The 13,159-nt window shown below is 44.0% G+C and overlaps 1 protein-coding gene across 2 annotated transcripts in view; it reads left to right on the top strand.

The window, feature by feature from the left end:
- Positions 1 to 9,406, top strand: part of LOC137632751 (TP53-regulated inhibitor of apoptosis 1-like) — a 68,716-nt gene extending 59,310 nt beyond the window's left edge. For both annotated transcript variants that reach the window (XM_068364831.1, XM_068364830.1), the window contains exon 3: positions 9,246 to 9,406. In XM_068364831.1, the coding sequence (XP_068220932.1) occupies positions 9,246 to 9,332 (87 nt within the window). In that variant the 3' untranslated portion in view covers positions 9,333 to 9,406. The remainder of the gene's footprint in view (positions 1 to 9,245) is intronic.
- Positions 9,407 to 13,159: the final 3,753 nt, after the last annotated feature.

Here is a 13,159-nt window from a genome sequence, read left to right as displayed (position 1 = left end):
AACATGGTTCGCCAGCTACTAGCTCACCTGCGCATGCTGATCGCCATCGCACGACCCTCAACTGCGGATGCTGATCGCCATCGCGCGACCCTCAACTGCGGATGCTGATCGCCATCGCACAACCCTCAACTGCGGATGCTGATCGCACGACCCTGCATGATCGCCCGCTTACGCATGCTGCTCCTCATCGCACAACCCTGAACGATCGCCCTCCTGCGGATGCTGATCACCATCGCACCCTTTCACGCGATCATTCACCTGCGCATGCTGCTCGCCATCGCACAACCCTGCACGATCGCCCGCTTACGCATGCTGCTCCTCATCGCACAACCCTGAACGATCGCCCTCCTGCAGATGCTGATCACCATCGCACCTTTTCATGCGATCATTCACCTGCGCATGCTGCTCGCCATCGCACAACCCTGCATGATCGCCCGCTTACGCATGCTGCTCCTCATCGCACAACCCTGAACGATCGCCCTCCTGCGAATGCTGATCACCATCGCACCCTTTCATGTGATCATTCACCTGCGCATGCTGCTCGCCATCGCTCAACCCTGCACGATCGCCCGCTTACGCATGCTGCTCCTCATCGCACAACCCTGAACGATCGCCCTCCTGCGGATGCTGATCACCATCGCACCCTTTCACGCGATCATTCACCTGCGCATGCTGCTCGCCATCGCACAACCCTGCACGATCGCCCGCTTACGCATGCTGCTCCTCATCGCACAACCCTGAACGATCGCCCTCCTGCGGATGCTGATCACCATCGCACCCTTTCATGTGATCATTCACCTGCGCATGCTGCTCGCCATCGCACAACCCTGCACGATCGCCCGCTTACGCATGCTGCTCCTCATCGCACAACCCTGAACGATCGCCCTCCTGCGGATGCTGATCACCATCGCACCCTTTCACGCGATCATTCACCTGCGCATGCTGCTCGCCATCGCACAACCCTGCACGATCGCCCGCTTACGCATGCTGCTCCTCATCGCACAACCCTGAACGATCGCCCTCCTGCGGATGCTGATCACCATCGCACCCTTTCATGTGATCATTCACCTGCGCATGCTGCTCGCCATCGCACAACCCTGCACGATCGCCCGCTTACGCATGCTGCTCCTCATCGCACAACCCTGAACGATCGCCCTCCTGCGGATGCTGATCACCATCGCACCCTTTCACGCGATCATTCACCTGCGCATGCTGCTCGCCATTGCACAACCCTGCACGATCGCCCGCTTACGCATGCTGCTCCTTATCGCACAACCCTGAACGATCGCCCTCCTGCGGATGCTGATCACCATCGTACCCTTTCACGCGATCATTCACCTGCGCATGCTGCTCTCCATCGCACAACCCTGCACGATCGCCCGCTTACGCATGCTGCTCCTCATCGCACAACCCTGAACGCTCGCCCTCTTGCGGATGCTGATCACCATCGCACCCTATCACGCAATCATTCACCTACACATGCTGCTCGCCATCGCTTACCATCACGCGGTCATTATCGCCAGCGATCTTCTTCACCTACGCGGCAGCACGATCCCTCGCCGTCACGCCATCGCTTGCGTTCGTCGCCTCGAACACGTGTTCATTTACCTGCCCACCCTCATGCCCACTCGCCCGCGCGATCGCTCGCCCGCGCGACCGCTCGCCTGCGCGACCGCGCGACCGTTCGCCCTCGCGCGACCATAGTTCGCGGCGAATTCCACGGTGGTAGTAGCAGGGACGCGTGCTCCTAGACGGCACTCGGGACCACCTCCATCCAAGCACAGGTTGGTAGTGCAGGACGAAGACAGGTCAGTACAGCATTCTTCCCCACCTTCTTTTCAGGCAGGTACCGTCGTGTCCACTCCAAAGGATCGCCCGCTCCCTTTCACCTTAGCGAGGATTTCGGACTCTGTGTCCTTGGAGCAGCAGACATGGTTTGGTCCGCTGGCACGGGCGTTAATGAGGGTTATGAAACCAGCACTCGCCGGCCAGGGTAACAAACCAGCGGCTGTCTCTCCTACGCTGAAGAGAAAGAGAGGAGTGGACTTTGTGGTGACTTCCCCCAGGGCGAAGTTGGTTCCCAAGAGGTCGCCTCGAGGGTCCCCTCTCCTGCACGAGTACTCTCTCCTTCTCCCGCCCTGGAAGGATTTTTGGCGGGGGGGGCTTTCCGTTCAAGATTTCTCCATCGGACAAGGGGTGACTGCTTACCTCTTCCTCTGGGAGCTTACCAGGTTCTTTCTCTCCTCGGTTACGGCCCGAGGTTTGGTTCAAGGAAGCTACAGGAAGATCAAGGGTACTTTCCTCCTCTCGAGCTCAGGCACCTTGGCCTTTCGTCGTTAAGTATCTACTTGCGGACAAGCTCGATGTTGTAGCATCTGGACGCGCTGACTGAAGGCTTCCTTCGGGTGTCTCATCTGTGGAGGTCGACGACCTCAGACACCCTTCCATCCTTGAGAAGAGTTTTGTCTGTGCCCAAGGACAGAGACTTAGACAGCTGCTGTGCGGAGTAAATCGACTTCCGGTTTCACTCCTCCAAGGCGCTTTCTTCCAGACTCTGCAGGGCTCCAGCGCCCTTTTCTTTCAACCACGTCGGCCTAAGTTATCGGCTACGACAACTGGGACAAGGTGTCCAATTGCAGTTTCCTCCTGTCAGGAACAGATGGCACGGGAGACTCCCCCGGGGAGGCATAGTCCTAAAAGGAGTTCACGAACTCTAGGATTGCAGGTTTTTTTTTTTTTCGCTGGGAGGATGCTTAAGGTTACTCATCCGAATGACAGCTTCCCGATGCCCATTCCCGCACAATCTCTGTGAGTAGCCAAGGATATCGCGCCTGCCGTCTCTGTCAGCGAATTCTGTGTCTCTGAACCTCTATGCCATAGCGTCAGCAGAGTTGCCCGGTTGGGCAGAATGATCCATACCTTGGGCGAAGGTCTTCCTTAGGATCATCGACGGCTTCACCCCCGGCCCCCTCAGTCGATCCTTGATCCTTTCTTGTAAGGAAGGATCTGAGAGGGGATGTCCATAGTCGACCTCTCAGCCCTGATCAAGTTTGTCGAACAAACTTCGGCCAGCGTAGACCAGCAGAATCGATCAGACTGGTAACGAGGCGACAGGACTCCTTTAACCCTGGATCGGAAGGACGGGTACTTTCAGTTTCCATTCCATCCATCTTCCAGGGTGCTCGTCGAATTCAGCCTAGACTGCAAGTATTCCTGCTTATGATGCAGTGTGGCTATCCCGCTGTGGCATAGCAGGTTTGTTTCCCCAGAGAACTCTCCCTGCCTTCCTCTTGGCCGCTCAGGTGCAGGCTTCCGCCTCCTCTGCTGTTTGGAGGGCTGGTCAACTCCGGTAGGCTCGGGTTTCGACCTTCTTCAGCGCCAGGACAAGCTTCCGGATGCTGACCATGAGTGTGGGCTCATGGTATTTTGCTTGGAGCCTTTTCTTCCTCTGCCTCAACATCTGGAGTATCTGGCCATGATATTGAGTCAACCGCCTTACCACAATGGAAACCCCGCTTCTCGTCCGTCCAGCGAGGTTAAGCAACGTCGGTACTTGGATGGGTGACCACCTGGGGACGCCAGATTCTGTTACCACATCCTCCGAGCCTTCCTTTCGGTTGACTGTGGCAAGACTGAGGAGAGTCGCAGTACCTGTTCTCAGTCAAGCAGAGCTTTCAGCCCTACCTTGGAACGTTTCCTAGTTCTTCTTTCCTCATTGACCTGTCTATAGTCCGAACGGTCGCCTCAGGATAAGTTCCATGTGGGGCGATCCAAGTTCCGGTGGCTTCAGACAATGTTTAACCGGACTCCCTGGCCCTATGGGACCAGCGGAACTATTAAACCTGCAATGGATGTTGACCTATGGAGCCTCTTGATGGTAGTGGATATTCTCGTCCTTTCCCCACATTCTTGATGCGGTTCTCGGACTCGTCAAAGGAAAGGGGGGGGGGGGCATGTTCCGGTCCAGGCCTATGGTCAAGACCTGAAGGATACCTCTCCATCATTCAGGCAGGCTTAAGGGCCTTAGTCTGGCCCCTCTTCAGATCCTACAGCTCCTGCCAAGTCGCCCCGTTGCGCGTCGACTTCATTCTAACCAGCAGGGGACGCATTTTCACACCTTCACATCTTGCAGTAGAGATACCGGGATGATTGAGATTCTCTCAATTCCACCATCAGCTCTCTCATTCCAGGCAGGGGAATGTTTCTCTCAGACTATCCGAGCAGAGCCTCATAGAGAGAGTGTACCTAGGGGTCTTTGACCTTGGGTAACCAGCAAGTGCTGGTCTGGGGGACCTGATCGCGACAGCTTGGAACCTCAAGTTTCCGTTGTTCTTACCCCCAGTCTCAGACCCCGAGACTCTGGCAAGATGCATTCCGGTGATGGTGGGACAACTTCGACGCCTGCGTCTTCCCTCCTTTTTGTCTGTGGACAATGGGTCTCAACAAGACCAGGTTGTCTGTCAACCTTTCAATGGGAGAGCTCCACTGGGACTATGCGCAGAACGGTTTCTGGACCCTCTGCTTCCCCTGACGGAACTCCCGGGAGAGCTTCTCCCACGGCGCAGACTACTCAAGCAACCACACTGCGACATCTCTCCCGAACCGGGGCGTCGCTTCGGCTTCATGCCTGGAGAAGAGACAACCCGCTACAGTCGCGGTACGGAGGTCGCGTCATCTGCGATAGTCATCCACAGGGGTCTCCCAGGCAAAGTGAAGAGTCTAAGGTGGTTGGTGCCGTGGGAGATATACCTCTTCCCGTGAGGCCTCTTCTCCAGCAATAACGGTCTTATTGCCTTTCGGCGGGAGGAAACTCCTTTCCGCTCTCGGCAATGAAGCCTGTCGCTCAGCCTTTCCCTGACCTTCAGGCTTAAAGGAATAACTTTTTCCTGCCCGCTGGATCTATCCTCGCTCATGCGAAGCTACGATCGTCCCTGCCCTAGTCGGAGGAAGACCTCCAACTTGGAGCATGGCTCGGACTTTTAGTCCTTTAAGAGATCTTCTCAAGACCCTTTTACGACAGGCCTCGGATTGTATTCCGCCTTGGGTCTTCTGCTCACTCTGGCCACGGCCAGTGTGTAAGCAATCTTCTTGGTCTCTTACTGCTCCCCCCTTTCTAAGGAAGAGGGGAAGGCAACATTCAGGCTCGCTCCTGAGTTGTTGGCTAGACTCAGAATCTGAGGGTCCCGACCCTTCGGTCCGATTCATTCAAGATTTCGAGTCTCCATTCTGTGTCTGATGCCCCAAGACCTTCTCTTTCTTGCCAGTAAGGAATCGAGAGGTTAGCGCTGGGAACAGCTGCAGTTTGGCCTCAGTTGCAGCCGATTTGGGAACACAAGGAGGACATGGGGGGAGAGTCACCAGTATACCTCTTCAGCCCGGACTCAAGGACATTCATCTCGACCTGTCTTCAGACCCTCCCCCGTCACGTCGCCCTACAGCACGATGTTGGATACATCGCAACGTCCCTCGCCTTCGAGTAATACTACTCTGTGACGCAGGTGCTACAAGCTGGAGTCTGGAAGCGTCTGATGACCTTCGCAGCCCGCTTCCTGCAGGGCGTGACCCACAGGAGTCTCGATACGTTTTCTATCGCTCTGTGGTGGCTACACAACAGCTGGTCTAACCTCAGGCTCCTTTTTGGACAGGTAGCAGAAGATTGAGGGCATTGTTATCAGGTTTTAGTCTGCATGAACAAAAGAAGTATGTCTGGCCCTTACTTCTTTCTTCATCATCCCCTCTACGGGGAAGCAGCATCCTGGTCTCTGCATAGCTGACCTCGAACCTCTGCAGGTAAACCATGCTTCCTTGTGTTCCGAGTATTGAGTCAATACTGTCGCGTCCCCCATACCCTGACGAGGTGGTATTGGGAACGTCCTAACCCAGAGTTCCTTCTGGAACTCCAGGTCAACTGCCTAAGACGAGTCACACTTCTTCCTTCACACACAAGCTTACGTAGGCCACATGGTTCCTTGCGGAGCAAGGAACTTGTGAGGTGCAGGGACTCCTTTTCTCGAGTGCGACTCACTCGGATTCTGAGTCCCCGGGTAAAGCCAAAGCCAGTATGGCTGGGGACTTTCCACCCTTCCTAAGGGATAAGTCACCCTTTGTAAATAGCGTGGTTTGTATTTCGGTTACGGAACAAATGACAAATTCGAAGATAATTTGTATTTTTCCTAACCATACAAACCTTAGCTATTTACACATATTTGCCTGCCAGCCCTGTCCCCCAAGACAAGTCCTACCTCTAAGTGAAAGTGAGTATTCACCTGTGTGTGAGGGGGAGGAGGGGTAGCTAGCTACCACTCCCCTACCCCCCCCGCTAACTAGCGCGGGGGTAATACACCCTCGTTAAATTCTAATGGCTCGCCATTTCAGCTACGCTAAAAGTAATAACCTTTGTAAATAGCTAAGGTTTGTATGGTTAGGAAAAATACAAATTATCTTCGAATTTGTCATGTTGCGATCTATAAGTTTTTACTGAAATGAAAGAAAAATATATCGCGAATGTGTTTGATATGCGTAGTAGCATTGTGCATTCGAACATACAATGAAGTTCTGTTTATTGTGTTTTTTTATTTTAAAATATACTTATTGATACATAATTAATTGTAAGTAAATAATCATGATATTAAAAGGAAAAAATATGTTGCGACCCGTAATTTATTTGCCGAAATGAAAGAAATATATATTGCTAATCTTTTGACGTGCAGCAGCATAGTGCGTATGTACTTACACACAATACAGTACTGTTCATTGTGTTTTTTAACTTGAAAAAGTACTTCTTGATGTAAAATAGGAGAGTAGGATCATACGGCAGTAACTAGCATCAATGTAGGGAAATAACCAATGGGAGAGCAGGACAATGGTGGTGAGATTACAGTTTGGTGGCATGCAAATGTTAAAATTATTCTCAGTGCCGAGCGAATCTCGTTTTGTATCATGAAAATTTCTCTGTATTATTAGGCGGAAAAATCTTTGCATCTCGTTTTTTATCTTAAATTTTTTGTACGTAGAAAGTTTTGTATCAAGAAGCATCACTGTATTAATCTCTGGCACAGTCATTCAATTAGTTTGTTATGCATATTGCATAAGATTTTTCATAATTTTAACCATTCCTTTACATTCAAGTCTTCCGGAACAGTACCATCCTGTTCATAATACAGTACTATACTAGGTATGTAGTTAATTCTAATAGTCATGCCTTCTCCATCATGATGATGAATACTACACAGTATTCTAGAAGTTTTATTACAGCTGTGCCCAAGTTGTGGAATGATCTTCCTGGTTGTGTAGTTGAATCGATTGAACTACAAAAGTTCAAACTTGCCTCAAACTTGCCGCAAATATTTTGAAAGACAACCAATGAATGAAAGGCACCACAAGGATGGAAACTAGGCAATGTTCCTCCAAGCTACAAGAAATGACCAAAAAACAACCTGGCAACTACAGACCTGTGTCTAAAACTTCAGTGCCTTGCAAAATTTTTTAATCAATTAAAATAGATTCAATAGTAGATCATATAGTGAAAAACAATCTTCTGATTGATAGTCAACATGGTTTTAGACAAAAGAGATCATATTTGACAAATATTTTAGATTTTTTCCATGTGTTTAGCATTATTGACAAAAGCAGGGCAATAGAAATCATATACCTAGACTTTCAAAAGGCTTTTGACAAAATTCCTCATAAAAATTTAATGGTCAAAATTAGAGCACACGGCATCATTGACAAGCCAGCAGAATGGATCGAAGATTGGCAAACAAATGGAAAACAAAGAGTTGTAATCAATGGAGAAGCTTCAGAGTGGGCAGTTGTTACAAGCGGAGTACCTCAAGGATCTGTCCTTGGACCATTGCTATTTCTGAGCTACATTAACAACATAGATTTAGGATTAACAAGTAGAATAGCCAAATTTTCAATTAATAATAAACTACGCATAAATGCTGTGAATTCAGATGACATAGAAGCTTTGATAGAGGATCTAATAATGCTAGGAGAATGGTCCAGAAAATGGAAAATGCCTTTTAACTGTGGGAAATGTAAAGTCATGCACATAGGTTGTAGTAACCCACAATCAGATTACTCACTGCTGGGTAATGAAATAGACAGTATGGACCAGGAGGAAGATCTGTGTATTATTACCAGCAAGGATTTGAAGTTTACCAAGCAGAGTATAAAAGCAGAAAAGGAATCATGAAACTAATAGGTTACATTAAGAGACGATTCAAATACAGAAACAAAGACACTACTACAGCTGTACACATCATTAGTAAGACCCCATCTAGGATACAAGAGTCCAATTCTGGGCTCTAAGTATTCAGAAGGATATAGATAAACTGGAAGCAGTACAAGCGAGGGCCACCAAACTAGTTCCAAGGCTAAGGCCATTTCGATATAGACAGAGGATGGAACATTTAAACTTACTTGATCTACAAACTCGAGGACTAAGGGAACAGTTAATAGAGGCATTCAAAATTCTTAATGGAATAACAAATGTAGATTACAACAATCTTTTCACGCTTAGCACAAATCAGTCCAGGGGTAACGGATACAAACTGGAATTATAAAGATACAACTCTACTCAATATAACATTGTCCATTATTACTATTAATATTATCTCTCGACGGCTATTTATCGTGGAATTATTACAGAATAACTGTCATTTCAATGAATAAAAAGTATTTTTACACAGTTAGAGTGCTTTACCATACCTTGTAATTATAAATTATAGAATACTTTTTGTGTTGAAGTAAACATGGATATTTTCATTACATTTTTTTATAACATCAAGTCCATTATTACTAAGTAGTTTTATATCCATCAATGGATATTTATCATGGAATTCTTATGGAATAACATGGTCACTGCAAAGAATATAAAGTTTTTTTTTTTTTTACACAGAATTGCAGGCCTTTACCATTATTTAAAGAAAATTATATAAAGAAAAGTTTCTGAAACATTATTCTATACTCACTTCATAATGAATGGACGAAATATTGTGGTTGTTTAGAGTGAAATACAATAGAAAATAAAACAGACTTTTGATAAATTTATTCGTTAGTTGGTAGGAAAATAAATAAACAGAGAAATTTAGATAATTATAGAATAAGTGAGCATGTATATCCGATGGTGACAAATTTCGTATAAAGCTTGAGGGCGGATCCGCTGCCTCGTAGTGAAGTGGTTAACAGGGATGTAGAATATTTGGATTGTGATTATGCATTTTTATTTTCTTTAATTTCAGAAAGTGCTGAAGTCTCAAAACATCAACATAGCTGAAGTTGAAAAGGATGTCCTGGGAACGAGTGAAGAAAATCATCCTCCACCCTGATAGACTATGCTAACCCTATAGTATTGTGCTTGTGTTGCACAAATTGTACATTGTTGAATAAATTTGTTCCATTACTCTTTTTTTCTATATTGTTACTGACAAAAAAACTTATATAGGTTGATGTTTGCTTCTTTGTACAGTTAGTAATCATAAGAATTAGCATTAAACATGGTGCTACTCTCTTTTCTTGTCATTTTCATATTTTAAATAAAGAAGTTTACTGTGAATCTTGCCTAGATTCTTTTGCTATTCTAAGAAGGAAAAGGTTAAAAAAGTACTGAAAATACAAGAATTATTCCATTACGAGTATGATAGCCTTGTTCCCTGTTGTAAGATGAGCTGGTGTAAGCATATAGTAGGATTTGTTGACAATTTTGATAATTTGTTTTTCGTAGTGTATATTCCTTAATTTTTTAATTTTTTTCATTTTAGGATTGGTGACCTAAGATTATCTTCTAGAGTGATCACCAAATAAATGTCTGTTTTGCTGGACTTGAATCCACCAATTTGAATTCTTTACCACTAGTGATTGATTATCTTTTGTTAGTTCAGTATCAAAGGGTAAGCATGATTTTTTATTTGTAATGTAGTAGCTTTTAGTAGTTGTGAGAGAAGTAGCATTTTTTTTTAATCATTCAATACTTTTGACAATGTACCGGTCACTTGAGTAGTACAGTACAGTAGTTACCAATTTGCTATTCTTACTATAGTATGGTGTTATTTTGTTTAAAAATTTTTTTTAGAGAAATTGCGTGATTGATTTTGATTTACTGAGAGAGAGGGAGGGAGGGAAAATAAGAAAAAGCAATTCATGTATCAATTTTTGTAGTTTGCTTTGAAGGTATCTATAAAATGTTATTTTGACTACAAAGAAAGGCTGGTAATTAATGTTCCCGTTTATGCTGAAGCCTTCTGTCCCGCCACAGGTTTTATTTGCCCAGTCTAGTTCTGGATTACGATCTGATCTCTGCCCTTGAGTCCATTAGCAAGGAAATTAAAGGTCATTATAAAAATTCTTATATGAATTCTATTAGATCTTTTGTCCTTTGTGGGTATAAAAGATATACAGTACAGTGTATGATTAGGTTGAAGGATTCAACTTCAAATAATGATTACTATATTTACATTAATGTAACAAGGTACTGTATAAGGTAAACCCATCACTTTATTCTAGCCATATATTGAATACAACATAGTTACTTCATGAAAGCCTATATATGACAGAAACCTAGCCCTAGCACCTGGTTTTCAGGTCATAGGAATAAATTGGAATCGACACTTCTGCTCCTCCTAGGGATCAAGTGTATGATCCCAGGATTTTAAAACATTCGGTTTGGTTATGTTGAGATCCTTCCACCAGAGGATAAGTCTTTTATTAAGGAACAAAGGTTTGTATCCATGTAAAACAAATCCAAATTTTTAAAGTAATTTGTAGTTTTCGTAACTATATACTAGTCCTTTAAATTATACTTCCAGCCGTTCATCCACCCTACAAGCCAAAGTCAAATTGGCTTCTCAATGAGCTGGTAGTGTGGATGGCTTTCCCGCTACCCGCTAACAACTAGCGACGCCTTGTTATAAGATTTTAAAAGCCGAGTTCCAGCTTTGCTGAAATCATACTTCTATTAAAGGACTGTGGTTTGTATAGTTAGGAAAAGTACAAATTACTTTTGAAAATTTGTGATATTTGTTTAGTTCACCCAAGACTGATCAAATCTGGATCTTTACAACTCCACCTTTTGACGTAATTCAGTAGGTGACAAATAAATTAGGGATTTTTATAAACAGTAGGGTGGCACTGATAAGTATATTTTGGTTATAAAGGGATTGACTTGCATATCTGTGATCCCAATTATCAGTTTTTAAGCCCAACTGATGGCTGTATTGAGAGAATGCTGCTAAACTCACGCAACCTAATTCATACCAAATGAGGTATATTTGCCAAATATTTAAAAATATAAGCCTATCTTTATTGTTGAGATTGGTAATCATAAGTCCCAAGAAACTGTATATCAAAAGCAATTTTACTGCCAGACTCGTAAAGTTATTAAAAACGTGAGGGTAAGAAATTAGCACACTAAGTAACATGGGATGAACTAGAGGCCAAGCTTGTAAGCAAACAAAAACACACTGTGATTGGAGTGATCACTTGATGCAACCTACCAACTGAGCTGAAACATCACCAATAACAAACATTTTAAATAACATCAACGATATGAAACGATATTGTTTAAACTCGCTTACTTTATTGAGAGGTGGGATATGAGGAGTCAGCTGCCTAACTTGGTATTTGCAGTAATGCAAGGGCTAAGCTTTAGAATGAATAAAGTAAATCAAGACTCAAATGGGAGGGACTTGACTTTATAAGGTACAATAAACATTCAAAATTCTTACTGAAGGAGTACTAAGTAACTAAACCTGACTAATGAAGTTAGGTTAATCCAAATAACCGGGAAGGCAAGTCAGACTTACTGCCTACAGGAGAAGGCTTGTTAACCTTGTAACAAAAGAAGTTGATGTTGGCCTTATAACAAAGAGAGTTAAATAAGTTAAAAATGAAATTGGTTGATCACTTAACTTGGCTGGCAAGTGATCATGACGTGTCATATTGTTATCTTCTCTTACTAACCAAAAACAACTACTGTTCTGTATTGAATTGCAAACAGTATCTAGTATTCCCAGGCAGTCACCCTTCCAAATACTGACCAGGCACAATGTTGCTTAACTCTTTGACCATGTAAGCAGTGTTTTCGATGTGCTATGTCCGTTGACTTCCCCTTAACTAAAATTACTTTCCTCGGCCATAAAAAAGCCATGAAACTTATACAATTTTAGTTGAAACTTTAAACTAGTCAGTGTTTTAAAGGACTCATACAATATGCCACGCCAACCACATAAATAATAGGAGACTAATAAGAAATGCTTATTTTAGCAAGTAGAGGGATGTTGGGATCAGAACAACCTGCTTGGGCTTCTGCCTCCCAATCTAGGTGTTTTATAGTGATTATTATAATGTGGATTTCAAGGGTTTAGCAGCAGAAGGAACTAAAGTATGTAAGGATTTCAAGGCACTGTATGAGGCTTTCAAATCTGTAGAACACATCATATTTTTAGAACCCGTACTGAATAAAATGTTATTAATATTAGATTGCCCTTGTGGGTGTAGGTTAAGTTTGGCAATGGGGTGCGAATGACCAAAATTACCACTATTAAGGGGAACTCATTGGACATCTAAAGTTTAACAAAGTAATCAAGTTTTGTTGAAAGTTTGTGAAGCTCATTACTAATAAAAGATGATTGAACTTGTGTTGTCCAAAGCTTGTCGTTATCGTCATCATCCCCGCTATTATACAAATTATAAATAATATAACAAGGAAAAATGCTAAAAAATATCTGAGACTGTATTATTAACGTTACAATCCCAAGATAACAAAGACCAGGCAAGTTAACCTGTAACAAAGAGAAAGTTTGGAGTGGTAGTATAAAATTATCTAGTCCATAATATAGATTGATTATGAAATGTACTGGTAAATTAAGTACAACCCCTTATTAGCAGATAAACGTGAATTAAATGAACTGTCACCAATTCTTCTTTAAAAAATAAGCCTAGCCTTCCCCACTTTAAAAAAAAAAAAAAAAAAAAAAAAATCCAAAACTAAATTGATTGCTCAGTAAATCTTTCCAGTAATTCTTCACATATTCATATCGCCAAAATCCAAAACTAAATTGACTGCTCAGTAAATCCTTCCAGTAATTCTTCACATATTCATATCGCCAAAGACCCATGAGTCAATTATCTGCCAAACCTTGCATTAATTATTTTCGTT

Source organism: Palaemon carinicauda, chromosome 42 (genome assembly GCF_036898095.1).
Source record: "Palaemon carinicauda isolate YSFRI2023 chromosome 42, ASM3689809v2, whole genome shotgun sequence".
Taxonomy (NCBI): Eukaryota; Metazoa; Arthropoda; class Malacostraca; order Decapoda; family Palaemonidae; genus Palaemon; species Palaemon carinicauda.
Note: the sequence above shows the minus strand (reverse complement) of the source record. Positions and strands in the feature narration are given on the sequence as shown.